This window comes from Psammomys obesus, unplaced genomic scaffold (genome assembly GCF_907164565.1).
Source record: "Psammomys obesus unplaced genomic scaffold, mPsaObe1.curated_primary_1811, whole genome shotgun sequence".
Taxonomy (NCBI): Eukaryota; Metazoa; Chordata; class Mammalia; order Rodentia; family Muridae; genus Psammomys; species Psammomys obesus.
The window spans coordinates 19,242,991-19,264,372 of record NW_026585797.1 but is presented as its reverse complement, the minus strand read 5'-3'; the positions used below and the strand labels follow the sequence as shown (position 1 = coordinate 19,264,372).

General features: G+C 43.0%; 1 protein-coding gene across 1 annotated transcript in view; it reads right to left on the bottom strand.

The window, feature by feature from the left end:
• Nucleotides 1–21,382, bottom strand: part of Stx7 (syntaxin 7) — a 38,974-nt gene that overhangs the window by 5,145 nt on the left and 12,447 nt on the right. The window contains exons 3-8 of the mRNA XM_055599443.1: nt 6,177–6,246; nt 4,252–4,345; nt 3,435–3,572; nt 2,520–2,572; nt 1,820–1,916; nt 566–638 (exon numbers count right to left, since the gene is read on the bottom strand). Of these exons, the coding sequence (XP_055455418.1) occupies nt 566–638; nt 1,820–1,916; nt 2,520–2,572; nt 3,435–3,572; nt 4,252–4,345; nt 6,177–6,246 (525 nt within the window). The remainder of the gene's footprint in view (nt 1–565; nt 639–1,819; nt 1,917–2,519; nt 2,573–3,434; nt 3,573–4,251; nt 4,346–6,176; nt 6,247–21,382) is intronic.

Here is a 21,382-nt window from a genome sequence, read left to right as displayed (position 1 = left end):
GGTCACAGACAGGTGTGGCCAGGCCCAGCTCTCTTTTCACAGGCATCTTATCTCAGATCCTCATGCATGGTGAAAGATCTCACCCACTGAACTCTCCCTCCAGCTCCCACACTCCATTACCCCCCCCTCCACAGTTACATCCAGACCTAAGACTTTAGTGCCAAGCGGCCCCTACCATCGAAAGGAGCTACATTAATCTATCAAAAACTATACGGTGATTGGTAGAACAAATGACCAAGCAAGTTAACCAACTGTTTCACATAAGACAAGACAGCATACACAATTACAAATATCATGAGTTCACCCAGTCCTCAGCATGAGGAACACTAGATCCGGATAAAACTGAAACTCATGGCCCGGACAGACGTTGGAATGCCACATGGGGCCTTATGAGCTCAGCATCAGGAAGGGAGGAATGCAGACAGAGGCAGGGGCAGCATATGGATGGTAGAGAGTATGCTTTTGATTCCAGAGGGGCCCAGCAGTTACTCTTGACTGAGAAAGCGGACGCAGGTGAACTACAATAACATGCTCCTGCCTCACAGTCCACACCAGCAAGACTTACCAATCACATCTCCTTGCTCGTGAATCATCATCCCCAAGTCTTTAAATATTTCATTAATGTCCATAATATCAGCCTAAGACAAAGGAGTACACGTTATTAGAAATTCATTCACCACTCCCACAAGTGGGGAAATTCAAAAGAAAAAAAATTTAACACCTATTCATACATTTATAAGCATGCATTTAGATGTAATTTATAAATTTTAGGATCATTGGAAAGATGTACTACTATAAGCCATCCTAACTACAGTCTCTGGATGGCCACTAGTTATCCAAGAGCCTGTGACATTTTCTGTATCATGGGAGGCAGGATGGACACCAAGGAAGGCATGGACTACAAGTTCAACCCAAGAATTTCTCTTGTCACAAGCAATATTTGCTTAGACAAATACAAATATTATTAAATTTCAATAAAAACTACCCATCAATTTAACAATTTCAGTGAACAAAACGTGTAAATTTAAAGCCTTACTTTAATAAATTTAACTATCCAACAGATCATAGTGAAAATACAAACATCATTAGTGGGTAAACATATTATAAATTTATAGGAGAAAGAAATGACAACTTTACTTTTTCTCAGTATATACCTATTTGGTTTTCCCAATTAAAAACTCTTTTTTTTTTTTTTTTTTTTTATTTAGGTGTATAAGGAAGTCTGCATATCCCTCATGGCCTTGACTTCCCTATGTGTAAAATGTCAATGATAACGACACAGAGAGTTTAAAGAGCTTTTATGAGGGCGGAATGAAAAATTAACAGTTATCACGGTGTCCTGGCACACGAGAGACCTGCAGTGAACTGCAGCGCTGTAACGATTAGTAGCCTACATTTCAGGGGCTAGAGCAGCTCCACAAGAACGACAACTTAGCAAATCCTTCATCTCCGTGATGCCACAGACACCCTAAAAAAAACGACAGTGCTTTTAACACTGTTGTAAAAGTCTACTCATGGAGGGACGGTGCACTTGCTGCCGGATGCTACCTCGGCTCTCCGGACAGAGGTTTGTTTCTAGGATGGTATTTTCTCAGTACTGCCGAGAACTGCGGATGATTTAACCACATGGAAGGAATATGGCTTCTCATCCTAGCGCCAACGGTGTCATTTCTTAAACAGGAGTCACTCCAAACTCGATACCAGAAATTTCACCAAACTGGCAGGCGTTCTTAGAGCTCTCCTCCCCACCATTCCCCAGGGGTGTGAACACAAACTCAAAGACCAGGGCAGTGGCCAGGCATGGCCACTCGAGCCTTACTTCCAGCTGCCTGATTGAAGACTCTCGCTCCTGAATAAGGCGGAGGTCGTCCTCTGTGATTTCCTCATCTTGAACTTGCACTTGGGGCTGTGTTTGGCTATCAAAATAAATACAGAAAGAAGACTTATTTATCACTTAAGACGCTCTTCCTGGACAGGATATTTTGATCCTCAAGATCAGAACGCTGCTCATGTTCCAAAGTGCTGAAGTAAGCAGGCATGGTGGTACCTGCCTGTAGTCCCAGGGTTCACCAGCGGAGGCAAGAGGACCTGGAATTCAAGGTCAGCTGGCTACACAGTGACCCCAGGCTAGCCTGGACAACACAGACAGCTCCTGTCTCAGCAAATAAATAAAACGTTCTAGGATATTTTGTCCAAATTGTATCCCATTTTCATTCCACTCATTATATCATCATATATAGGTTTAGACTTACTTATTAAAAGTTATACCTGGTAACTGCACATAAGAATATTTTACTCTTAAAATTAAGTAAATAAGTTTATTTGGGTGATCTATTTACATATTACAAATAAATACTTTATAAATATTTGATTTTTCTGAAATCTACTATTTCAGTTTATAAATAATAGGCTATTTGTGCTACAATACAATAAAAGCTTTCAGGCTGCTTCATGGAGTATAACATACAAAACTTCAAAAATTATCTTTTGATTTAAAAAATGTTTTTCTTATTTCTTACCTTTCCCAGGATACAAGATTCTTTTCTTTTGAGCCGTCTTCAGGAAAACCACCCTGAATAATTTAGTTAGAGGATAGAAAGGAAGCAAGAATAAGGAAAAGTTAGCAACACTCATAGTGTCCCTTAAGATGGTCTATCTGTGTTTTGTGTGGTTATGTGTTCATGTCTGTGTGCATACATGGGTGTGTGCACGAAGATGGGTGTGTGCATATTTTTGTGTGTACTAGTATGTGAGCATATGTATGGGTCTGTGCACACGTTGGGGGATACATGTATGGCAGCATATGTATGGCTGTGTACATACATTTGTGTTTGTGGATGTGAGCATAGTATGGGTGAGTGCATGTGCAGTGGACGAGGGGACAGCTGACCTCTTGTTCTAATTTTCTAGGTCAACTGCTTAAGTGATGACAAAGTAAGATCTTAAGCTGACAAGGAGGGAATTTGCTATTTACAAATAATAAGTACCATTTAGCTAATATTCAATGTCACTGTGAGACCTCTACATTAAAGAGTGAAACATCAGCTAATGGTGGCTCCTGAGAGAATTTAAAGCTAGATTAACTCAAAGGTTCACTTTGGATCACCCTCTCATTTATCTTTTCCAGGCTCATATTCATTCTCAGAATCCTTGGCACACTCACTGAGTTCATCTCCGTGCTGGCGCACACCTAGCACCAAGCCTTAACCAGACCTCTAACCTTTTCTTTTTTCACAAAACAGGCTCTCCTATTTTTATGTAGTCTGTACTCTGCTCTTGCTCCATGAGGAGTAACTGCAACAATACACAAGGTGATACTTCTTCAAACCTGAGGAGAGACCCCTTAAAATATTCACAGACGTGAGAGTGCCTCGGACCTCCACACCCTTACACAGCAGGACGATGTGAATGCCAGGCTTTCGCACAACACCTACCGACACTCTGGAACTCGCTCGCACTCGAGCAACGAACTCCTTCTCTCTCTCGGCAGCCTGCCTCTGGGCCTTCTGAAAGTTTGTCAGCGATGTGGTGAACTCCGCCACTAATCGGTCTTTCTGTATCTTTCTTTGACGCTGGAAAGATGAGAGAAAACAGCCTGCTGAATCAAACTGTGAAGGTTGCCGAGATTTACAGCAGTTGCTCCACTACTGCTTGGCTCGTTATTTGATCCTAAAATTGTCACTCACTCCAGTTACAGAAACTCTCTGATGGACTCTGAGGCACATTTCCAGTGGGGTTCAAACACTTGCACTCTGATCTTGAGGCAAAAGGCCAACCCTGCAGGGCTTCCCACCTTAGACTTTTATAGCCACTGATAAGTGAGTCATGGGGTTAAGGTTAATTTTAAAGTAATCCGGCTTTTAGGCAAATAAAACCTATACCCTTATGTGTATAATAACTTGCAGTAAGTAAGCAAGGAGCTAACTGTGCCCCCAGGCACATCTTCTGAGTGTGCACGCTCGGGGGGTGGCGGGTGTTAGTCCTGCAAAGCCAAGAAGCAATTGCCCAGGAGGCATTTTCTCAGCATGCACTTAATTATGAGCCAAGGCAGCTACATGGAAATAATTTCTGCTTTATGGAACCGCATGATACTGCCTGAACAACTAACTACAGTTTTGTATTCTGGTAACTAATCTCAGATACATTTTTTTTTTTTTTTTGGCAGTCTAACTTCCTCTGTAGCATCGAAGTTCAAATATCCAGCCGTGCATTTAATGTCTTTCACATTCAATGCATCTGAAAGTCCGGTACCTGTTCACTGGGCGTGGTGGGCAGAGATCCAAACTCTTTAATGTACTTATCTGTTTCTTTCGCAAGTTGGTTAGTATACTGTTGCTTCTGCTGCCTACAGTGAAAAGATAGAGAGATGATAAATAAATAAATAAATAAATGAATAAATAAATAAATAAATGAATAGATAAATAAATAAATAAATAAATATCAGAAAGCAGAGCCACGTTATAGCCAAAGAAAACCTCTACCACTTGCGTGAACCCTGGTAAATCGCTGCAGAAAAATTAGTTTTTGTCAAAGTGTTTATTCAGACTACAATCTGTGAAAGTTCTCATAGTTCTCTGGACTGGCTGTCAATTTCTTCAGCCAACCAAATCTTTACTTTTATTTTTTGATAAACACTAATAAATATGACATAGAAGGGTCTTCATTCACCCAGAGTAACCAAGTTTAGAGAAATAAATATGAATTGTTGTTACCTACAAGTAAATGTCATTGTCTGTAAATGAGAATGACACCAGTGAGAAGGGCGTGTGGTTGGGACGGTGCTGGCTGGCTGCCCCTTCAGATTTAGAGTCTGGAAGTGTGTGCAGCTCTTACCTGTGTCTCCCTGGGAGGGCATATGAGAAGGAAAGACTCTTTGTCTTTGTCCAGGTATGAGGTACATTTGTATGTCTTATTTATGTGAATACTTACGTTCCATAAACACTTACAAAGATGGAGGAGAAGGGGTGATAGTACACACTTACTAGTAGTTAAACTTGGTGTGGACAATCTAACAGGGCTTCCTTATAGATAGAACTGAATACAACAAAATGAGTAAATTATACCTATACCGCTATTCTCCTAGCTTTCTTATAAAGAAAAAGGTACAAATTTTAATGAAAAAAAAAAAAAAACAAAACAAAACACCTTGGTATTTAACAATGTCATCTTGCACTAGAGGGATGCTTAGAAACGATACTGGGTTTCTGCTGTACATCCTTACTGCACACAGGGACAGCCAGAGGGGCTCACACAACACAGTGCCCAGATGTGGATGCCTGCGCACAGCTGGCGAGGAAGAACCATAGCAATGCCCCTGCCTCGGTGTCTGAAGAGCTAGGCTTACAGTCGTGAGCCACATGCAGGCATTGCTTTGTTTTTGCACAGAAGCTAAGAAGCTGGTGCTGGCTTTCAGAAGTTTTCACTGTGTAAGTCAATCCACCTAAAGCTGGGTTTCTGGTTTTCTTTTGTTTTGTTTGAGGGGGATTGTTCATAGGACATATACTGTATCTAAATCAGTGAAAAGGGTGAGAAATGAGTCACATATATAAGACTCTCTGAGCCCAAATTTTCAAATGCCACCAAAACCCATTTTATTTTTTGTCTACGTTTTTTTTTTAATTTTTATTTTATTTTTATTAATTACAGTTTATTCACTTTGTAGCCCAGCTGTAACCCCCTCCTTCATCCCCTCCCAATTCCACCCTCCCTCCTTCCCTCTTCTTCTCCTAAGCCCCTCTCCAAGTCCAATGATAGGGGAGTCCTCTTCCCCTTCCTTCTGACTCTAGTCTATCAGGTTTCATCAGGACTGGCTTCTTTGTACTCCTCTGTGGCCTGGTAAGGCCGCTTCCCCCTCAGGTGGAGGTGACCAAAAAGCCAGCCCATGAGTTCATAAAACCCATTTTAAAACTAACAGGAATGTAAAATAAATAAATAGATAAATAAATAAATGAATAAATAAAAAATAAATAAATAAATAGAAAGTTTTCCCATGATAAAGTAAGCCTGCTCCTTAGATGGGGCTCATCCTTACTGGATGAGAAAAGTTACATACAAGCTTGGCTCTGGTACCAGGGAAACCTTTTAATTTTCCATCAAATTTTCCAATAAAAAAGCCACTACAAATGCAGCTTAAAATACATACTCTTTTCTCTGGCTTAAAAAGAAAAATCACTTACAGCTGTTGCCTCAATTCCGGTGAATCTTGAGGTGTTCCCAGTTGACTCAGAGCTCTCTGTATTTCCACCGCTATCATGATAGGAAATTAATGAATAATTGTTACAAACGTTACAGCCACAGAAAATTACTACCTTAGAAACAATAAGGCAATTAAATGACTGAAAGAAAGAAAAACAAAAGCCATAATAATAGATAACAATAATTGAAAAAAAAAAAGAGAGAGAGTAAATGTCTTATTTGTATCTAATCAGTAACAGCAACAGACTGATCTCCTAAGATTGAATGGGAACGTTGACCTTTGAGACTATGATCATGACCCAGAATGGTAATCTCTTTCCCATACTACCAGGACTGTACAGAGAGTAGGACATGTGTGTTTTACTACTGGCATAAAAATTATGGAATGCTAAATTACTGTGGCAATTACATATTTTGCTATAACAGAAGGCAAGGATGACAGCTTTAAATTAGAAATGTCTAACAAAATTAGAAAAATTATTTCCATTCATACAGATAAGGGTAATTAAAGTACGCTAAAATCACAAGACATTTATACAGCCTCTCCTATCCCCGAGAGACAGTGGTTAAGACCAAAGTCAGCACCAACACGAGACAAAATGGCATTATGAACCACATGGCAAGCTGTGACGGGAAGTCACAGCAGTCCTTGACATGTTTTTCTTTCCAGAAATGCTAACCCAAGTTTAAATCATGAGGAAGAAACTGGACCAATCTAGACAATGGGACAATCTACAAGACACCTGGTCTGGACCTGTAAAAATGTCAGTGATGATGGGATTTCGTGTGTAATGAGACCTTTCACAGTCCAGTCCTGTGAGACCCAAGGACCTAGGTGTCCAGGCATTTGAGGTCACCAAAGATTGTCCCTTGCCTTATTCCAGTGAAGATTAAAGATACGGACGCTCCTGGGAGTATGGGAAGTGGAAACTCTCTTTATTAAAGAGAAATCAGAAAATTAAGAAATTAAGGAAACATGAGAGGAAGACACCTTGGAATATCAATGTCCAGAGTTTCTACAGGGCTGTGGCGGAAACTACACAAAGGCTGGGCTAACTGTTAAGACTGGCCTCTTCTCTAGGCCATCAACAGCCACTGGAGGGCCCGAACTGAGTTGGTGACCATGCCCTGTCCATGGGCTACCCACCAAGTTAGGGGATGCTGAAGTCCCCTCTGCCCATCTCTGATTTATGCTTTGCTGGCTGTTGACCTTGATGGGCTGTGAGCTGTTAGTCCTGGCCAGTATTACCATTGATGATCTGGCATGTGTCTTGCTGGCTGCTAATTACACTATTTTCTCTCTGAGCACACATCTGCATGATCAACTTGTAGCTTTACCATAGTGACCAAACTCTATCCCAGCCACCCAGATAATGGTTCAGTCTTCCGTGGTTATGTCCTAGTTAGCTCTTTGTCTCTGGGCGGTCTGCAGTGGTCCTATGGGAGGAGCCTGTTGTTCGAAGCCACCCTTACTTACAACTCAGCCTTTCAGAAGCCACTGCATGAGGATGAAGAATATGTAAAAGGACAAAAGTGTCTTCTTTGCATTCCCCAAAGGGTCACGGGGCCAGCTGGCATGCCCTAACTGGCAGAGAGCCATGTTTTAACTATTTGCCTCCTTCCCTGTCCATTTTCTCCACTGATGAATACAGGGTGTGCTGTCTACAGGTTACATGCAGAGTCTGGTCTATAGTCTGAGGAATGCTGTCCTTCAGTCCCAGTGGAAGGGAGATATGTCCAACCAGAAATGACTCATTGGAAACTGCACTGGGCAGAAGAGATCTTACCTCAACTCCCCTGTGAAAAAAGTAAATCTGTTCAAGTTGTATGAAAGACAGAAGCAGTATGCCACATTGGGGCTTTTCTTCTTTTTAAAGCTTATGTAGTTAAACAAAGAAAGAAAGCATGCTTATTGTAGGAAACAAAACAGATGAAGCATCAAAAGTCTTACTATAGTGGTATTGTTTTAGTTGGTCACGTCATGATTAATACAAAGCAGCACCAAAGGACCAATCTTTAAAGAGAAAAAAAAATCCTAACTGTTAAAGTAACACACTGTATAAAGACTCGTTCACCATGGCTTTCCATCAGATGAGTAATTCTTGTGAGTTTTATGATGGCTCTGGGAGCAGCCACAAAAAGAAAAACGAGAGTCTTGCACAAGCCAATTATATCAAAAGATTTTGGGCTGGAGAGCTGGCTCAGAGGTTAAGATCACTGGCTGTTCTTCCAAAGGTTCTGAGTTCAATTCCCAGCAACCACATGGTAGCTCACAACCATCTATAGTGAGAACTGGTGCCCTCTTCTGGCGTGCCGACACATGCAGGCAGAACACAATAAATAATAAATAAATAAATCTAAAAAAAAAGGGGGGGTTTCTATGGACAGATAAGTTTATCACAAACCAAATATTTTGGTGAACACCCCCTTCCACTTAAGAAGGTCAATTCTTAAGAACTATGGCGTTGTCTGAGAGGATGTACTTAATTGATGAGAGTATGGATGCAGATGGAGGGGTGTCAAGGATACCCACAGCATTTAGCCCACAGAAGCAAAGAAGTTTATAGTAGAGACCCAGAGAGGAGACCCCAAAACAAATGCTTCAAGAGACCTTCAAACCAGAACCTAAAATATCTGTGCTCTTTTGGAGGAAAATGCCCAAACTGTCAGTGGTGTGACATACCTATTGATTTGGAATAACAAGAAATAGAAAAGCAACATCTAGTTTGGAGACTCACATGTCTAATCCTATACTTAGAAGCAGAGTGACATGACCAACTCACCTATAAGACATCACAAGTAGGAAGTAAACTTTTCACAGTCAAGAACCACAGCTACGCTTTATCCACTCCTGTATTTACATACTGTTGATACTTAATGGATACTTTTATAGCATAACTATTTGAAAAAGCATTGAAGAGATCAAAATTTATATAAGAAACTGCATGCATTTCTAAAAACAGAAAGCAAAAATAGGAGGTGAGTTTAAGATTGCTAAGTGCTCAATTGTAGTTAATTCACTTCTTCAATAAGTACAGGCTACCCACTATGGGTCAGACATAGTGGGGGATTATGGACATGGACAGCAATTCTGCAGTGTTCTCTGACTCAAATAAGTGCATACCCGAAGACCAACTAAATCATCAACCAGTGGGTAAAGGCCATGGAAACAGAAATCAGAAAGAAAAAAAAAATAGTAAGAAACTGAGTGAATCCCATTATACAAAGATGTTGATAGCTGACGTCCAAGAAGCTATATTTTTTTAGTAAAGCTGCTGGATTAAAATAAGGAAATCTGTACACTTAGAGAAACTAATCAAGAAGGAGCACTCTGGCTAAGATGCTCAATCCCCATTCAGAAAGGCGAAGAGGATGGAGATCAGAAGAGGGAGAAAATGGGGAACAGGACAGGAACCTACCACAGAGGCCTCTAAAAGACTCTATACTGCAGTATATCAAAGCAGATGCTGAGACTCATAGCCAAACCTTGGGCAGAATGCAGGGAATCCTATGAAAAAAAGGGGGAGATAGAAAGACCTGGAAGGGACTAGAACTCCACAAGGAGAGCAGCAGAACTAAGAAATCTGGGCCCAGAGGTCTTTTCTGAGGCTGATACTCCAACCAAGGACCATGCATGGAGATAACCTAGAACCCCTGCACAGATGTAGCCCATGGCAGTTCAGTGTCCAAGTGAGTTCCCTAGTAATGGGAACAGGGACTGCCTCTGCCATGAACTGATTGGCCTGCTCTTTGATCACCTCCCCCTCAGTGAGTGCAGCCTTACCAGGCCACAGAGGAAGACAATGCAGCCATTCCTAATGAGACCTGACAGACTAGGATCAGAAGGAAGGGGATGAAGACCTCAACTATCAGCAGACTGGGGGAGGGGCATGGGTGGAGAAGTGGGAGGATGGGATTGGGAGGGGAGCTACAGGTGGGATACAAAGTGAATAAACTGTAATTAATAAAAATTAAAATTAAAAAATTAAATCTAAAAAAAAAATTGTGACTACAAGGCCAATTGTGAGGAGAAGATCCTATTTAAAAATGACATCACCATTTTCTCTCCAAAGCAATCAATCTATAGTATGTGGCAAAAAGTATGGAACTTGTAATTGAATGTATAATAAAGACATATATAAGAACATAATATAGTTTAAAAAATAAAATAAAATAGGAATTTCCTGGTTTTCAAAACAATAGTTTTTTTCTGTGTGCTAGAATTACTGAAAAAGGTAATTTCATGGCCTGAGTGTGTGAACAACACAAAGGAGACAAAAGTTGAGCATGCCTAACTTGCAGAAGCAACAGAATGGAGCTGAGTGGAGGCTGCATGTACCCAGCGCTCCAAGTAAAGGGATGACAGGGCCACTCTGTGCAGATGAAACTGGACTGCTTCTGTTCCCTGAGGCGCTATGAGCTGAGAAAATTCTAGAGACGGTATTTCACAGGTCACTGTCACTACCTTCCGAGGTCATCAAATGGCCTGAAAAGCCATGGAGCTGCTTTGTACAGTTTTCCAAGCGAAGACGGGTATTAAATAAAACGGGCAAATACAAACAACAAAGTGAAGCAACTGTGGAAACTGTGCATTGCCTGTAGAGTCGAGAATGTTTGCTATTTGGTGCGCTAATGGCAAAACTGTCCTGAATTATTAAATATTACCAAATTCTGAATTCAAAAGCTCCACTCAGCCCTGAGAGAACTAAGAGCTTACGCTATTAATTCTGTTTGGCATAAATACTTAGCAGTGTTGCATATTTTCCACAGAGGATGCCTGGGCATTTAGCTGAGTTCCTGTACCTTTCAGAAAGTATGTTACTAGTGCTGGAAAGGACTATGAGAGTGACATAAATAAATTACTTTTTCCATCGTCTGCCACGCTGTACTGTCTGCACTATTACCCATTTCCAGGGAATATACTAAAGCTGTTTATAACAAAAAATATAACACTATCTCTAAAACATCCACCCCAAGCTGCTGTCTCATTAAAAACAGTTCCTGCTAAGAAGGAGTGTGTGCCGCCTTCCAGTGGATGAAAGAAAGAAAAACGCTTTATAAGAATGAACTTTAGTCACTAAATTGCAGGTACACTGGATGCCCGCTGTGTAGAGCTGCAGCCTGGGGAATCTGGCGTTCTTGCAAATGTTTGACAAATGAGTACGCCAGGCTGTTGGGAACCACTGACCCTGCCCTAGCCCCACACAGCACTTTCAAATAACTCCTCCAAACAGCCACGTACAGAATTCACTGTATTTTAGCAGAAAAGGTCTCCATCACCAAATCCAGAATAACAGAGTTGCGACGAGTCAGAAATGAAATGACTGCCTCGACCCTTGTGATACCCTGTTGCTCCGATTCAGTTTTACACTCCTTACACAGAGGACAGGCAAGTCAGTGCCTACCAGGAAAGGTCACCAGGCAAGGGCACCTGAGTCAGCCTGCCTTGGAAATGTGATTCCACTTCCTGCTGCTGACTGCGCATTTACCTAATCAGGCCAGCCACAACTGCGGGCAGTCTCATGCACGGAATCCACCTAATTCCCAGTTGTCATTAGCTTATGGGGAAGCGGCTTGTACCGGAGATGGGGTGAGCTACCGCATGGGCACTCACAGGAGCAAGCAGTTTGTCATTTTCTCTTCTGAGTCAGATGTGAACAGTAAGAAAATCCTTATTAACATAACCATTGACACTCATGCTTGAGGAGAATGCAGTAGCTATAATGTCTTCACTAGTTTTATGTCAACATGACACAGCTACAATAATTTGGGAAGAGGGACTGTGGATTAAGAAAATGTCTCCATAAGATGAGGTTGTAGGCAAGCATGTGGTGCATTTTTTTTATCTATCTATCTATCTATCTATCTATCTATCTATCTATCTATCTATCTATCTATCTATCTATCTATCTGCATGCTCTGTTTTCATGCATACCAGAAGAGAGCACCAGATTCCATTATGGATGGTTGTGAGCCACCAGGTGGTTGCTGGGAATTGAACTCAGGACCTCTGGAAAAGCAGCCAGGGCTCTTAACCTCTGAGTCATCTCTCTAGCCCAAGGTCCAGCCATTGTGAGTGTTGCCACCTCTGCACCTCTGCAAGCCATGGGGAGCAAGCCAGTAGGCAGCATCCCACCATGGCCTCCGTTATCAGCTCCTGCCTCCAGGTCCCTGCCTGGCTTGGCTTCCCTCAATAGACTCTGAACATGTAAATCAAATATATCCTTTCTTCTCCAAGTTGCTTTTGGTCATGGTGTTGCATCATAGCACTAGCTGCCTTAACTAAGATAAATCATCTCCACTATACTGCAGAATTAGAGATAATGATGAAGAAATCACGTGAGAGTTACATCTTAGTTAGGAGTCAGCTAGTACCTGACAGTAGCATGTATCCAGCAGCATCTACATATAAGAGACATGATTGCAAACAGAGTGAGAAAAGGGGATAAATGGTAAAAGACTCAACTCTTTCCTCATCTATCAGTTCCTACCTGCATTACAGGGTGGGTTGGAGTATTAGAAGAAAATGTACAGGAGAACTGGAAGTTGCCCAATCTCCTCTATAAAAATGCAAGGCATATGCTTGGAAGTTTGGGAGCGGAAATTCAGATTCATTGTGTATCAAAATGTGTAACTCATCAACACAAAACAGGCTTTAAGGGAAAGAGTCAAATGAACTTGGCCTAGTTAATACCAATAAAACTGTGAAACTAATTTAAAGCAGAAAAGTCTTCCGGAGAAGACACCAAAAAAAAAACAGCGGCTGAAAACACAATGGCCTCTGTTCAAACTGTTTTATCTCTTGTCCTGTCTGTGACTTCAGCAGAACAGAGCTCAGCTTCCAGAAGGATTCAAGCCCAGAGCAAACTGTGGAGGCCACTTGCTGGCGGAGCTGAGAGAGATGCCTTTGCCTCCAGAGGCCCAGTCCCTAGCTGCTGGCACTCTGCTGCCCAGCTCAGCATCCCTGTGGACACACCACCCTTCCTCTGTACAGAAAGCGGGTCTAGAACATGTCTAGACCTGACTACTCATCAGCCTAAGTCACCAAAGTAGCAAAATCTGGGCAGTTGACTGCTACAGCAGACTAATAGGGGGCAATTCTGTTCTTAACACTGAAGCACAGAAGGCGGCATTCTCTTGAAGGGGATTTCTATGAGCAGAATATGACAGGCTGCAGCTCTTAGCAAGGCTGCTCTACCTGGCTGTTTTACCACACACTGTGCTGAGTTGTCTTGGGAGGTCCTGGCCTCTACAGAGGGGAACTGCTCAAGAAGTCAACAGAGCATGACTGGGCTTCGGGGATGTCCTTACACCTTGCAGGAACCCAGCATTCCTGATATCAGATTGCTCAGGATGCCCCCAGCTTCCTTTCTCTCTCACACTCACGGTGGCTCAGCCATTCTGTCTGAAAGCGGCAGAGAGCAGGCCCATGTCACCTCAAGCAACAATTTCAAGCCTTTCCCCCACTCCCCCATCGCAGCTTCTGATCCTTGCTCACTGCCACAATACCACTCAGGAGCCCCTAAGTTACTGACTACTGACGACGGGCACTTGTCTGCTTCCTTTAGGAATGCAACAGAAGCTTGATTCTGAATCTTTTCCCTCCTTCCCTCGACCTGTCTGGATGCACAGAACAAGAGTGCGGGTGGGTTGGGGAATCCATATGAGTTATATTTCCAGAGGCATTAAAAATAAACTTAAGGTTGTGTAACCGTAGGCCAAAGGAACAGAACCAAGCAGACACCAGGCAGGTGCTACAGAGAATGCTGACCCAAGCAAGGGCGGTGGAGCTGCTGTCACTCCACTGTGAACAGAGCACCCCTAACCGAGAATCGAAAACAAAACAAAGAAATGCTCCAAATTCAACACTTGTGCACACCTATGCAGTGACACAAGCAAAAAAAAAATCCCCATGGATTTTTTTTTCCTGTACAAAATCACTATAAGAAAACATTGTACACAATTTATCTTTAGACCACAAGTTCAAGGTTTATGTACATAATTAAGTTTCAACCTGAAAGAGGAAGCGAGAAGAGAGAGATCTCAACATACTTGTTAGTGCAGGGCGGTAAAGTGCTGGGCAGGCTGCCAAGGCAGGGGGTGCTGGAGGGGAGGAGGCATGAACTTAACGGAAGAAGGGGTGTTCTACAAGGAGGGCAGCAGCTTGAAAGAGGTGGCTGCTGCGTATCTTGGGACCCTAATATGATAGAGTGATCAAGACTTAGGAACAACCCCTCCAACGTTAAGAGGACCCTGGGAGGTACAGAAGGAAGGAATTAAGCAACTGAGGTGGGGGAACAGGAAAAGGGAATCCTTGAGCTGGGAGAAGGGTCGCTTTCTTTTCCACACACCAGTCTCCTGCCCTGAAGATTAAAGTCGCCTCACAGAATGACAAAGAGGCCCTGCACAAAAGGAGATCTGAAAACGTGGAGAGGAAGATCCCAAAAGAATAGCACAGTCAGCCAAATAATGACCACTAAGGAGGTTAAAACTGGAGTCACTCGGGAAAGAAAAGAAAGGGCAGACTGTGAAATGAAGTCTGAGGAAGGGCCAGAAAAGAACCGATGCACACAAAGAGCCAAAACCCATCTCCTCCATCTCCTCTGTCCAGGCCGGTTTGGAGTATTCTAGTGGCTCAGCCACACTTGCTTCTTTCGGTAGCTGTAGCTCTTGGCTCACTCTTATCTTGCTCACCCAGACTCCTATCTTAGTTCCTGCTGATTTCAACACACAGGTGGCTCAGCCTTCTACTGCTCCCCAAAATGATTCTCCCTCGGACCTCCCTCATACGCTCCAAGGGTATGTCACATGCTGTGCCTTCCCCACAAGCCAGTGCCCAGGCCCAGCACTCACAACCTCCGATCCTCCTGTTCATCTGGCTCCCTCCCTCTGGCATGCTGACTCCATACACCTCCTGTGTGCCAGCCCTGCCTTACTCACCTTCCTCTTCACTGGCCTCCTGACACAACACACACTCCACAGTCTATCACTGTAATCTGCCCCCTTGTACACACCCACCAGCCTAGGTACCTCTGACACATCTAAAACCATGACCCTCTGTCTCTGCTCTGTCGCTCTGAAGCCTCTGCCCCAACCATGGTAAAGGACTTTACAATGGCCTGTGAGGCAGAGCTAACCTAGCACTGGCTCCTCCTCACCGTTAGTACCCCAAGGCAGCTGCCATCTGAACACCTTTCCCCATTCAAAACATTCCTGTACACTGTGAGATGCAGACTGAAAATTACCTCAGTCATGAGTTCAAGCACCAGCTCAACCATGAACTCCTCAGCAGGCAAGCTTACCTGGTCCCCAAGAACCCTCCTCCAAGCATGCAGTCCTCCACCATCACACAGCAGGCTTTTGTTATTGCTATTGTGCAAATCATTTCCTCTTTCCTTTGAACTCACGTCTTTACCTTATTTTTCTCTCACTAAAGTTTCACTCTACAGATGCAAACATCTCCACTTAATTCACTTATAGACTTCAGGCATCCAGACTGTCCAGCACACCACAGATGCTTCAAAAAGAGGGAGAAGTTGTACAAAAACACGAGTTAACACTCTGGTACCATACGACAGAGAATCTTAAATACATAGTGGCCACAACTCACATCACTAATTCTTTACCTTAGCTGTGGCTTCTTTCGTGACCATGGTAAACTATACTATAGATCGAAGAGTAGGGACAACAAACACACCAAAGCAGAACACTGTTCCTGTCCAATGTGGACTCTTCCAGGGCAACTAACTGAAGTGGTCGTTTCTGGTTTCCCTGAAGACTTGGCTTCGTCATGTGATGTTTTGCTGCAAGCTTGGCGCATGATGTTTTGCCCAGGTTGGCTTGTGAGAAGACACATGATGTTTTCCTGTGAGCTCTCTCATGTGAGGGGCATGACTTTGACCAGCTGAGAACATCCCTGGGTGGACTCTGAGGAGAGGAGATACACAGAGGCCTACACACTGTGAGACATCACTGATGTTCAGGTTTCTACACTTGGCTTCACTGAGAGAAATGTTCCAGAGAACTTCTCAGGGCAATCCAACTGAGTCTTGTAGTTTTCGCTGACTTTGTGTTGCTGCTTGGTGTTGGCCTTTGGACTGGACTGCTGGTATCCTGACCATTGAGTCTGGTAATCCCCTGAAGACCCACTGACCCTAATCAGCAGGAAGTAGATAAAAGAGGTCTACAGTTCTTTTCCCTACTAATCACCTACCTCAGGTTGGGGGAGGGAGATTGGAAGGGAAGTAAAGGTGTTTAAGAACCCTATATAAAGTAGGTTTGATGAAAAAGCTAAGCCCACACTAACAGTAATGACTACTTTAAGGAAAACCCTATTTGCTATACACGTAAAAGATACTGACTCCATCATGAAAAGTACTGCTCAGGAATTGCTACAGAACAGACAAGCAAACAGTTCCATAAAGAAATCAAAGGTCTAAGGAGCAAGTATTGTCAAAATAATTCCAGGAAACAAAAGCTAGACAGCTTCCAGCCAACCAAACACACATGGGGCCATGGCACAACTAACCACAAACCGTAATTTCATAAAAGGGAAGCAACAATGTAATCCAGTCAATCACTGAGCATAATTATGTTCACAATGACTAAAGCCAAAACCATCTGTAATTATTTAAGTAAGTGTAGCATGATAGGTACATATGGGGCTATGGATCACATGGACGGCATCATGCTTTATCTTTGTAGATCACCTGGAAATAGTACAGGTGTCAAGATCCCCAACTCAGAAACACACATTTACTCTTGGGATTAAATTACCATAAGTAAAGAACTATTAAAAGATGGATGCAACATCCAATAATGAAATGCATGAAGCCAGCAGATGCAGGAGAGAAAGTAAAGAGTAATATGTGTGTATGTGTGTGTATGTGTATTATAACCTCATGCTCTTAAAATTTTTTTGTATAAATACTTTGGTGGCAGAGATACTAAAACCTTTCTCTCAAAGTCTAACATTTTAATGGGGACAATAAGGGAAAAAAATTGAAATTATACTTTGATTTTTCTGATAAAAGACATTATAAAGACAAAGCAAGCCGATGAGGAAACTAGAGAACAGGTCAAATAAGACATCGTTAAGGAAATGTGCTGACACCACTGCAAAGCTACCTGAAAGAAAAGCAAGCACAAAGACCCTGAGGCAGATGGTGAGTGGAGGAAGGGGTTAGACTCATTGCAAGAGCCAAGAAAGTCAGAGACGAGGTTTAAACTGGGTGGGCTGTGTGCTGATGTGCAGTTTCAAGAGTCTGCCTTGTTTCTGCTGTATAGAAGACTAGGCAGGCCAAAGAGGAGGCGGAGACAGCAATCGGAGGCTCCCATCATCTGAACTGGTAGGGAGAGCGTGGGCCTGGGTGGTGACAGTATAAAGGAAGAGAAACGGACAAGGGGACATATGGAAGCAGTGGGCTGTACACCTAGAATCCAGGCAGGGGTTCTGCTCCTGTCTCCCATGCCAGAGTGTAGGACAGAACCAAGGGAAAGAGAGTTCATGCTCGGGGCATCAGACCATAGATGCTTCACACACAGGGAAGAGAGAGAGAGTTCCAGGAAGCCCTTTAGAGCTGCCAATTAAGAATTTAGTGCATAAAACAAATAACAGGTGTGTACTCAGGCCTCACAAATAGCAGCCCCACTCTACCTTGCAGGACAAGTCACTGGCGGCGGGGGAGGGGAGCCCTTTTCACTGAGATTCCCTTGGATGAGAAACAGTCTCCTGATCTCTGTCCTGTGTCAACAGTTTGGGCATGAGAAAGTCACTACAGGAAAGTTGTTGGTGTGCAAGGAGGTATAAGATCTCAGTCACCTATTTCCAAAGGTTGTGTCAGGAGAAACAGGTGTATCAGACCACATAGGAGGAGGCAGGGGCGAATTTTCAACTCCCCCTCCTCCGCTAACCACCTTCCCATTCCACCAAAAGACCGATGGAGAAAACCCTATCCCATTTCTCAGCAAATCTGCTCTCTTTACTGGAGTTCTTTTTACAGAAAAGCTTGCTCTGGCTGCAAAAAGAAAAGTCAAGATACTAGCTTCCCTTTTGCGCAGTCATGAGTTAAGAGGCAAAAATGAGCGTTTCTTCACTGGACTGGAACACGGTCTCCTCCCAGAACAACGAAATGACCTATGCTTTAAAAAATATTTTTACTAATTCTTTGAGGATTTCAGACAATGTATTTTGACTACACTGACTCCCAACCCCTTTCCCAATTCCTCCAAGATCCACTCCCACCTAAGAACCTACACTTTCATTAGAAGCTTCTTACTTCATTTCAGAGTCCTAAAAGCCTTACGGGTCAGGAGCTAAACAGAGATTCTTCTTCACAAACAAGAATAGAATATGTGAAGTAAGAATAGCTCCTGAACAACATGGAGACATCATGGTTCCTTTCAAATTCTAATCAAGATTACTTTTATTGAAATAGTTGAATCTTTTTTTTTCAAGTTGAAAGTATTTTATTTTTTTTCTTTATTAATTACACTTTATTCACTTTGTTTCCCCCTTGTGGTTCCCTCCCTCCTCCCATCCCAATCCCTCCCTTCCTCCACCCTCTGCAGGCATGCCCCTCCCCAAGTCCACTGATAGGGGAGGACTTCTTTTCCTTCCTTCTGTTCCTAGTCAATTAGGTCTCATCAGGAGTGGCTGTATTGTCTTCTTCTGTGGCCTGGTAATGCTGCTTCCCCCTCAGGGGGAGGTAATTAAAGAGCAGGCCAATCAGTTCATGTCAGAGACAGTCCATGTTCCTATTACAATGGAACCCACTTGGATACTGAACTGCCATGAGCTACATCTGTGCAGGGGTCTTAGGTTATCTCCACACATAGTCCTTGGTTGGAGTATCAGTCTCAGGAAAGACCCCTGTGCTCAGATTTTTTGGTTCTGTTGCTCTCCTTGTGGAGTTCCTGTCCTCTCCAGATGTTACTGTTTCCCACTTCTTTCATAAGATTCCCTGCACTCTGCCCAAAGGTTGCCCATAAGTCTCAGCATCTGCATTGATAGTCTGCAGGGCAGAGCTTTTCAGAGGTCCTTTGTGTCAGGCTCCTGACTTGTTCCCTCTTTTCTCCTTCTTTTGATGTCCAGCCTCTTTGCCTAAGATCCAGCTATACCACTCCTAGGCATATATCCAAAAGATTCTCAAGTACACAATAAGGACATTTGCTCAACCATATTTGTAGCAGCCTTATTTGTAATAGCCAGAAGCTGGAAACAGCCCAGATGCCCCTCAGTGAGGAACGGATGCACAAATTATGGTATATCTACACAATGGAATATTACTCAGCAATGAAAAACAAGGAAATCATGAAATTTGCAGGTAAATGGTGGGATCTGAAAAAGATTATCCTGAGTGAGCTGTCCCAGAAGCAGAAAGACATACATGGTATATACTCACTCATATAGACATATAATATAGGATAAACCTACTAAAATCTGTACACCTAAAGAAACTAATCAAGAGGGAGGACTCTTGCTAAAATAGTTGAATCTTTAAGAGACATATGATTTAAAAAAAAATGAAAGAAATGACTGAACACAAAACATGTTTCTGCTATCTTCTTTTAACATTTGTAGCTAAGGTACAAGGGTGTACTTGGCACTTTGCCAGAGAGCTCCAGAAAGCAGACACACACAGAAAAGCCTGTGTGATATTATTATGCGAACTTCAGTAGAGGTCTGCACTCGAATCCTGACTTCTGTTTAGAGTTGCTTACTTTTCATCGTGTCGCATGAATGTGTCGCCCACATGCATGTATGTGCATGTGCATACCATAGGCGTGCAGCGCCCAGGGAGGTCAGAAGAGTTAATCTGGGTCACCCTGTTCGTGCTGGCCACTGAACCCGGGTTCTCTACAAGAGCAGCAAGTGCTCCTGGCTGCTGAGCAGTCTCACCAGCCCCCGTAACCAGAAGACTTTGTTTCAGTGTATTTGACTACATCGTCCTTTAGCCACCTTACATTTTCGTTTATAATACTTAAATGCCAGAATTCCATTTTTTTTATTGATAAATTTTTTTTTTTTTTTTTTTTTTTTTTACTATTTTGCACATGTATATAATGCATTCTGGATTCTCTCTCTTCAACCTCCACTTTCCCTTCTGTTCTCATCGGCTGAGCATCTTTACAAATCTCTTTCCCACACCCATTATGTTTTGTTTCATCCCACAGAATGTGACGTGGGCTGTCTGTGTGACCTTCGGTTTGTGACTACCGCTTAATGGCAGAGACTTAACTATAACAACTATATATGGATTCCCCACCCCCCCAGGTGCTGTTTCACAGTTAGCTGTTCTCAATTCTGAATTAATTCCAGCATGACTCACTCTAGAAACATTTATGCCCATCACTCCCACCTTCTGATATCAAAAACTACTACATAGTCCTGGAGGGATTCTAGACCAGGGGCTCTTAACCTGTGGGTCCTGAACCCTTTAAGCTTAACATGTCAGATATCCTATACGTCAGATATTTACATTATGTAGCAAAATCATGGTTGTAAAGTAGCAACAGAAATAATTGTATGGTTGGGGTCCCCACAACATAGGGAATTTCGCTTTATAAAGTTGTTAGGGGTTATAATCTAGCCACAAAACCCACATTCTAGAAAGTGAAAGCCCTTGTTCAAGCTCATGTTCACATACAGACACAGACACACACACACACACACACACACACACACACACACACAGTGTGGATTAGAGAGTGTTCTATGTCCACTGAATTTCCTAATGGTTAAATTCTCAAACAACTGATTCAAATTAGGGAAATGCAATTTAAGCCACATAAGCTAAGAATGCTGCTGAAGTGGGTAGAACTTTAGGCTGTGCACGCAGGCAAGGCCTCGGCGCGGAGCTGTGTGAGCTCTGGAGGACGCAAGTGCTCCAGGGTATTGCTTTCACTAAGACCAACCGAGCACAAATCCTAAGACCCACCGCCAACCCCGCAACAGAAGCAGCACTGCTGTGGTGGTTTGAAGAGGAAGGGCCCTAGACTCGTGTGTGTGTGTGTGTGTGTGTGTGTGTGTGTGTGTGTGTGTGTGTGAATACTTGGCTGTAGGGAGTGGCACTACTACCAGGTGTGGCCTCGTGGGAGTAGTTGTGATCTAGTTGGAGGAAGTGTGTTACCATGGGGGCGGGCTTTGAGGTCTCCTGTGCTCAAGCTCCGCCCAGTGTGGCACACA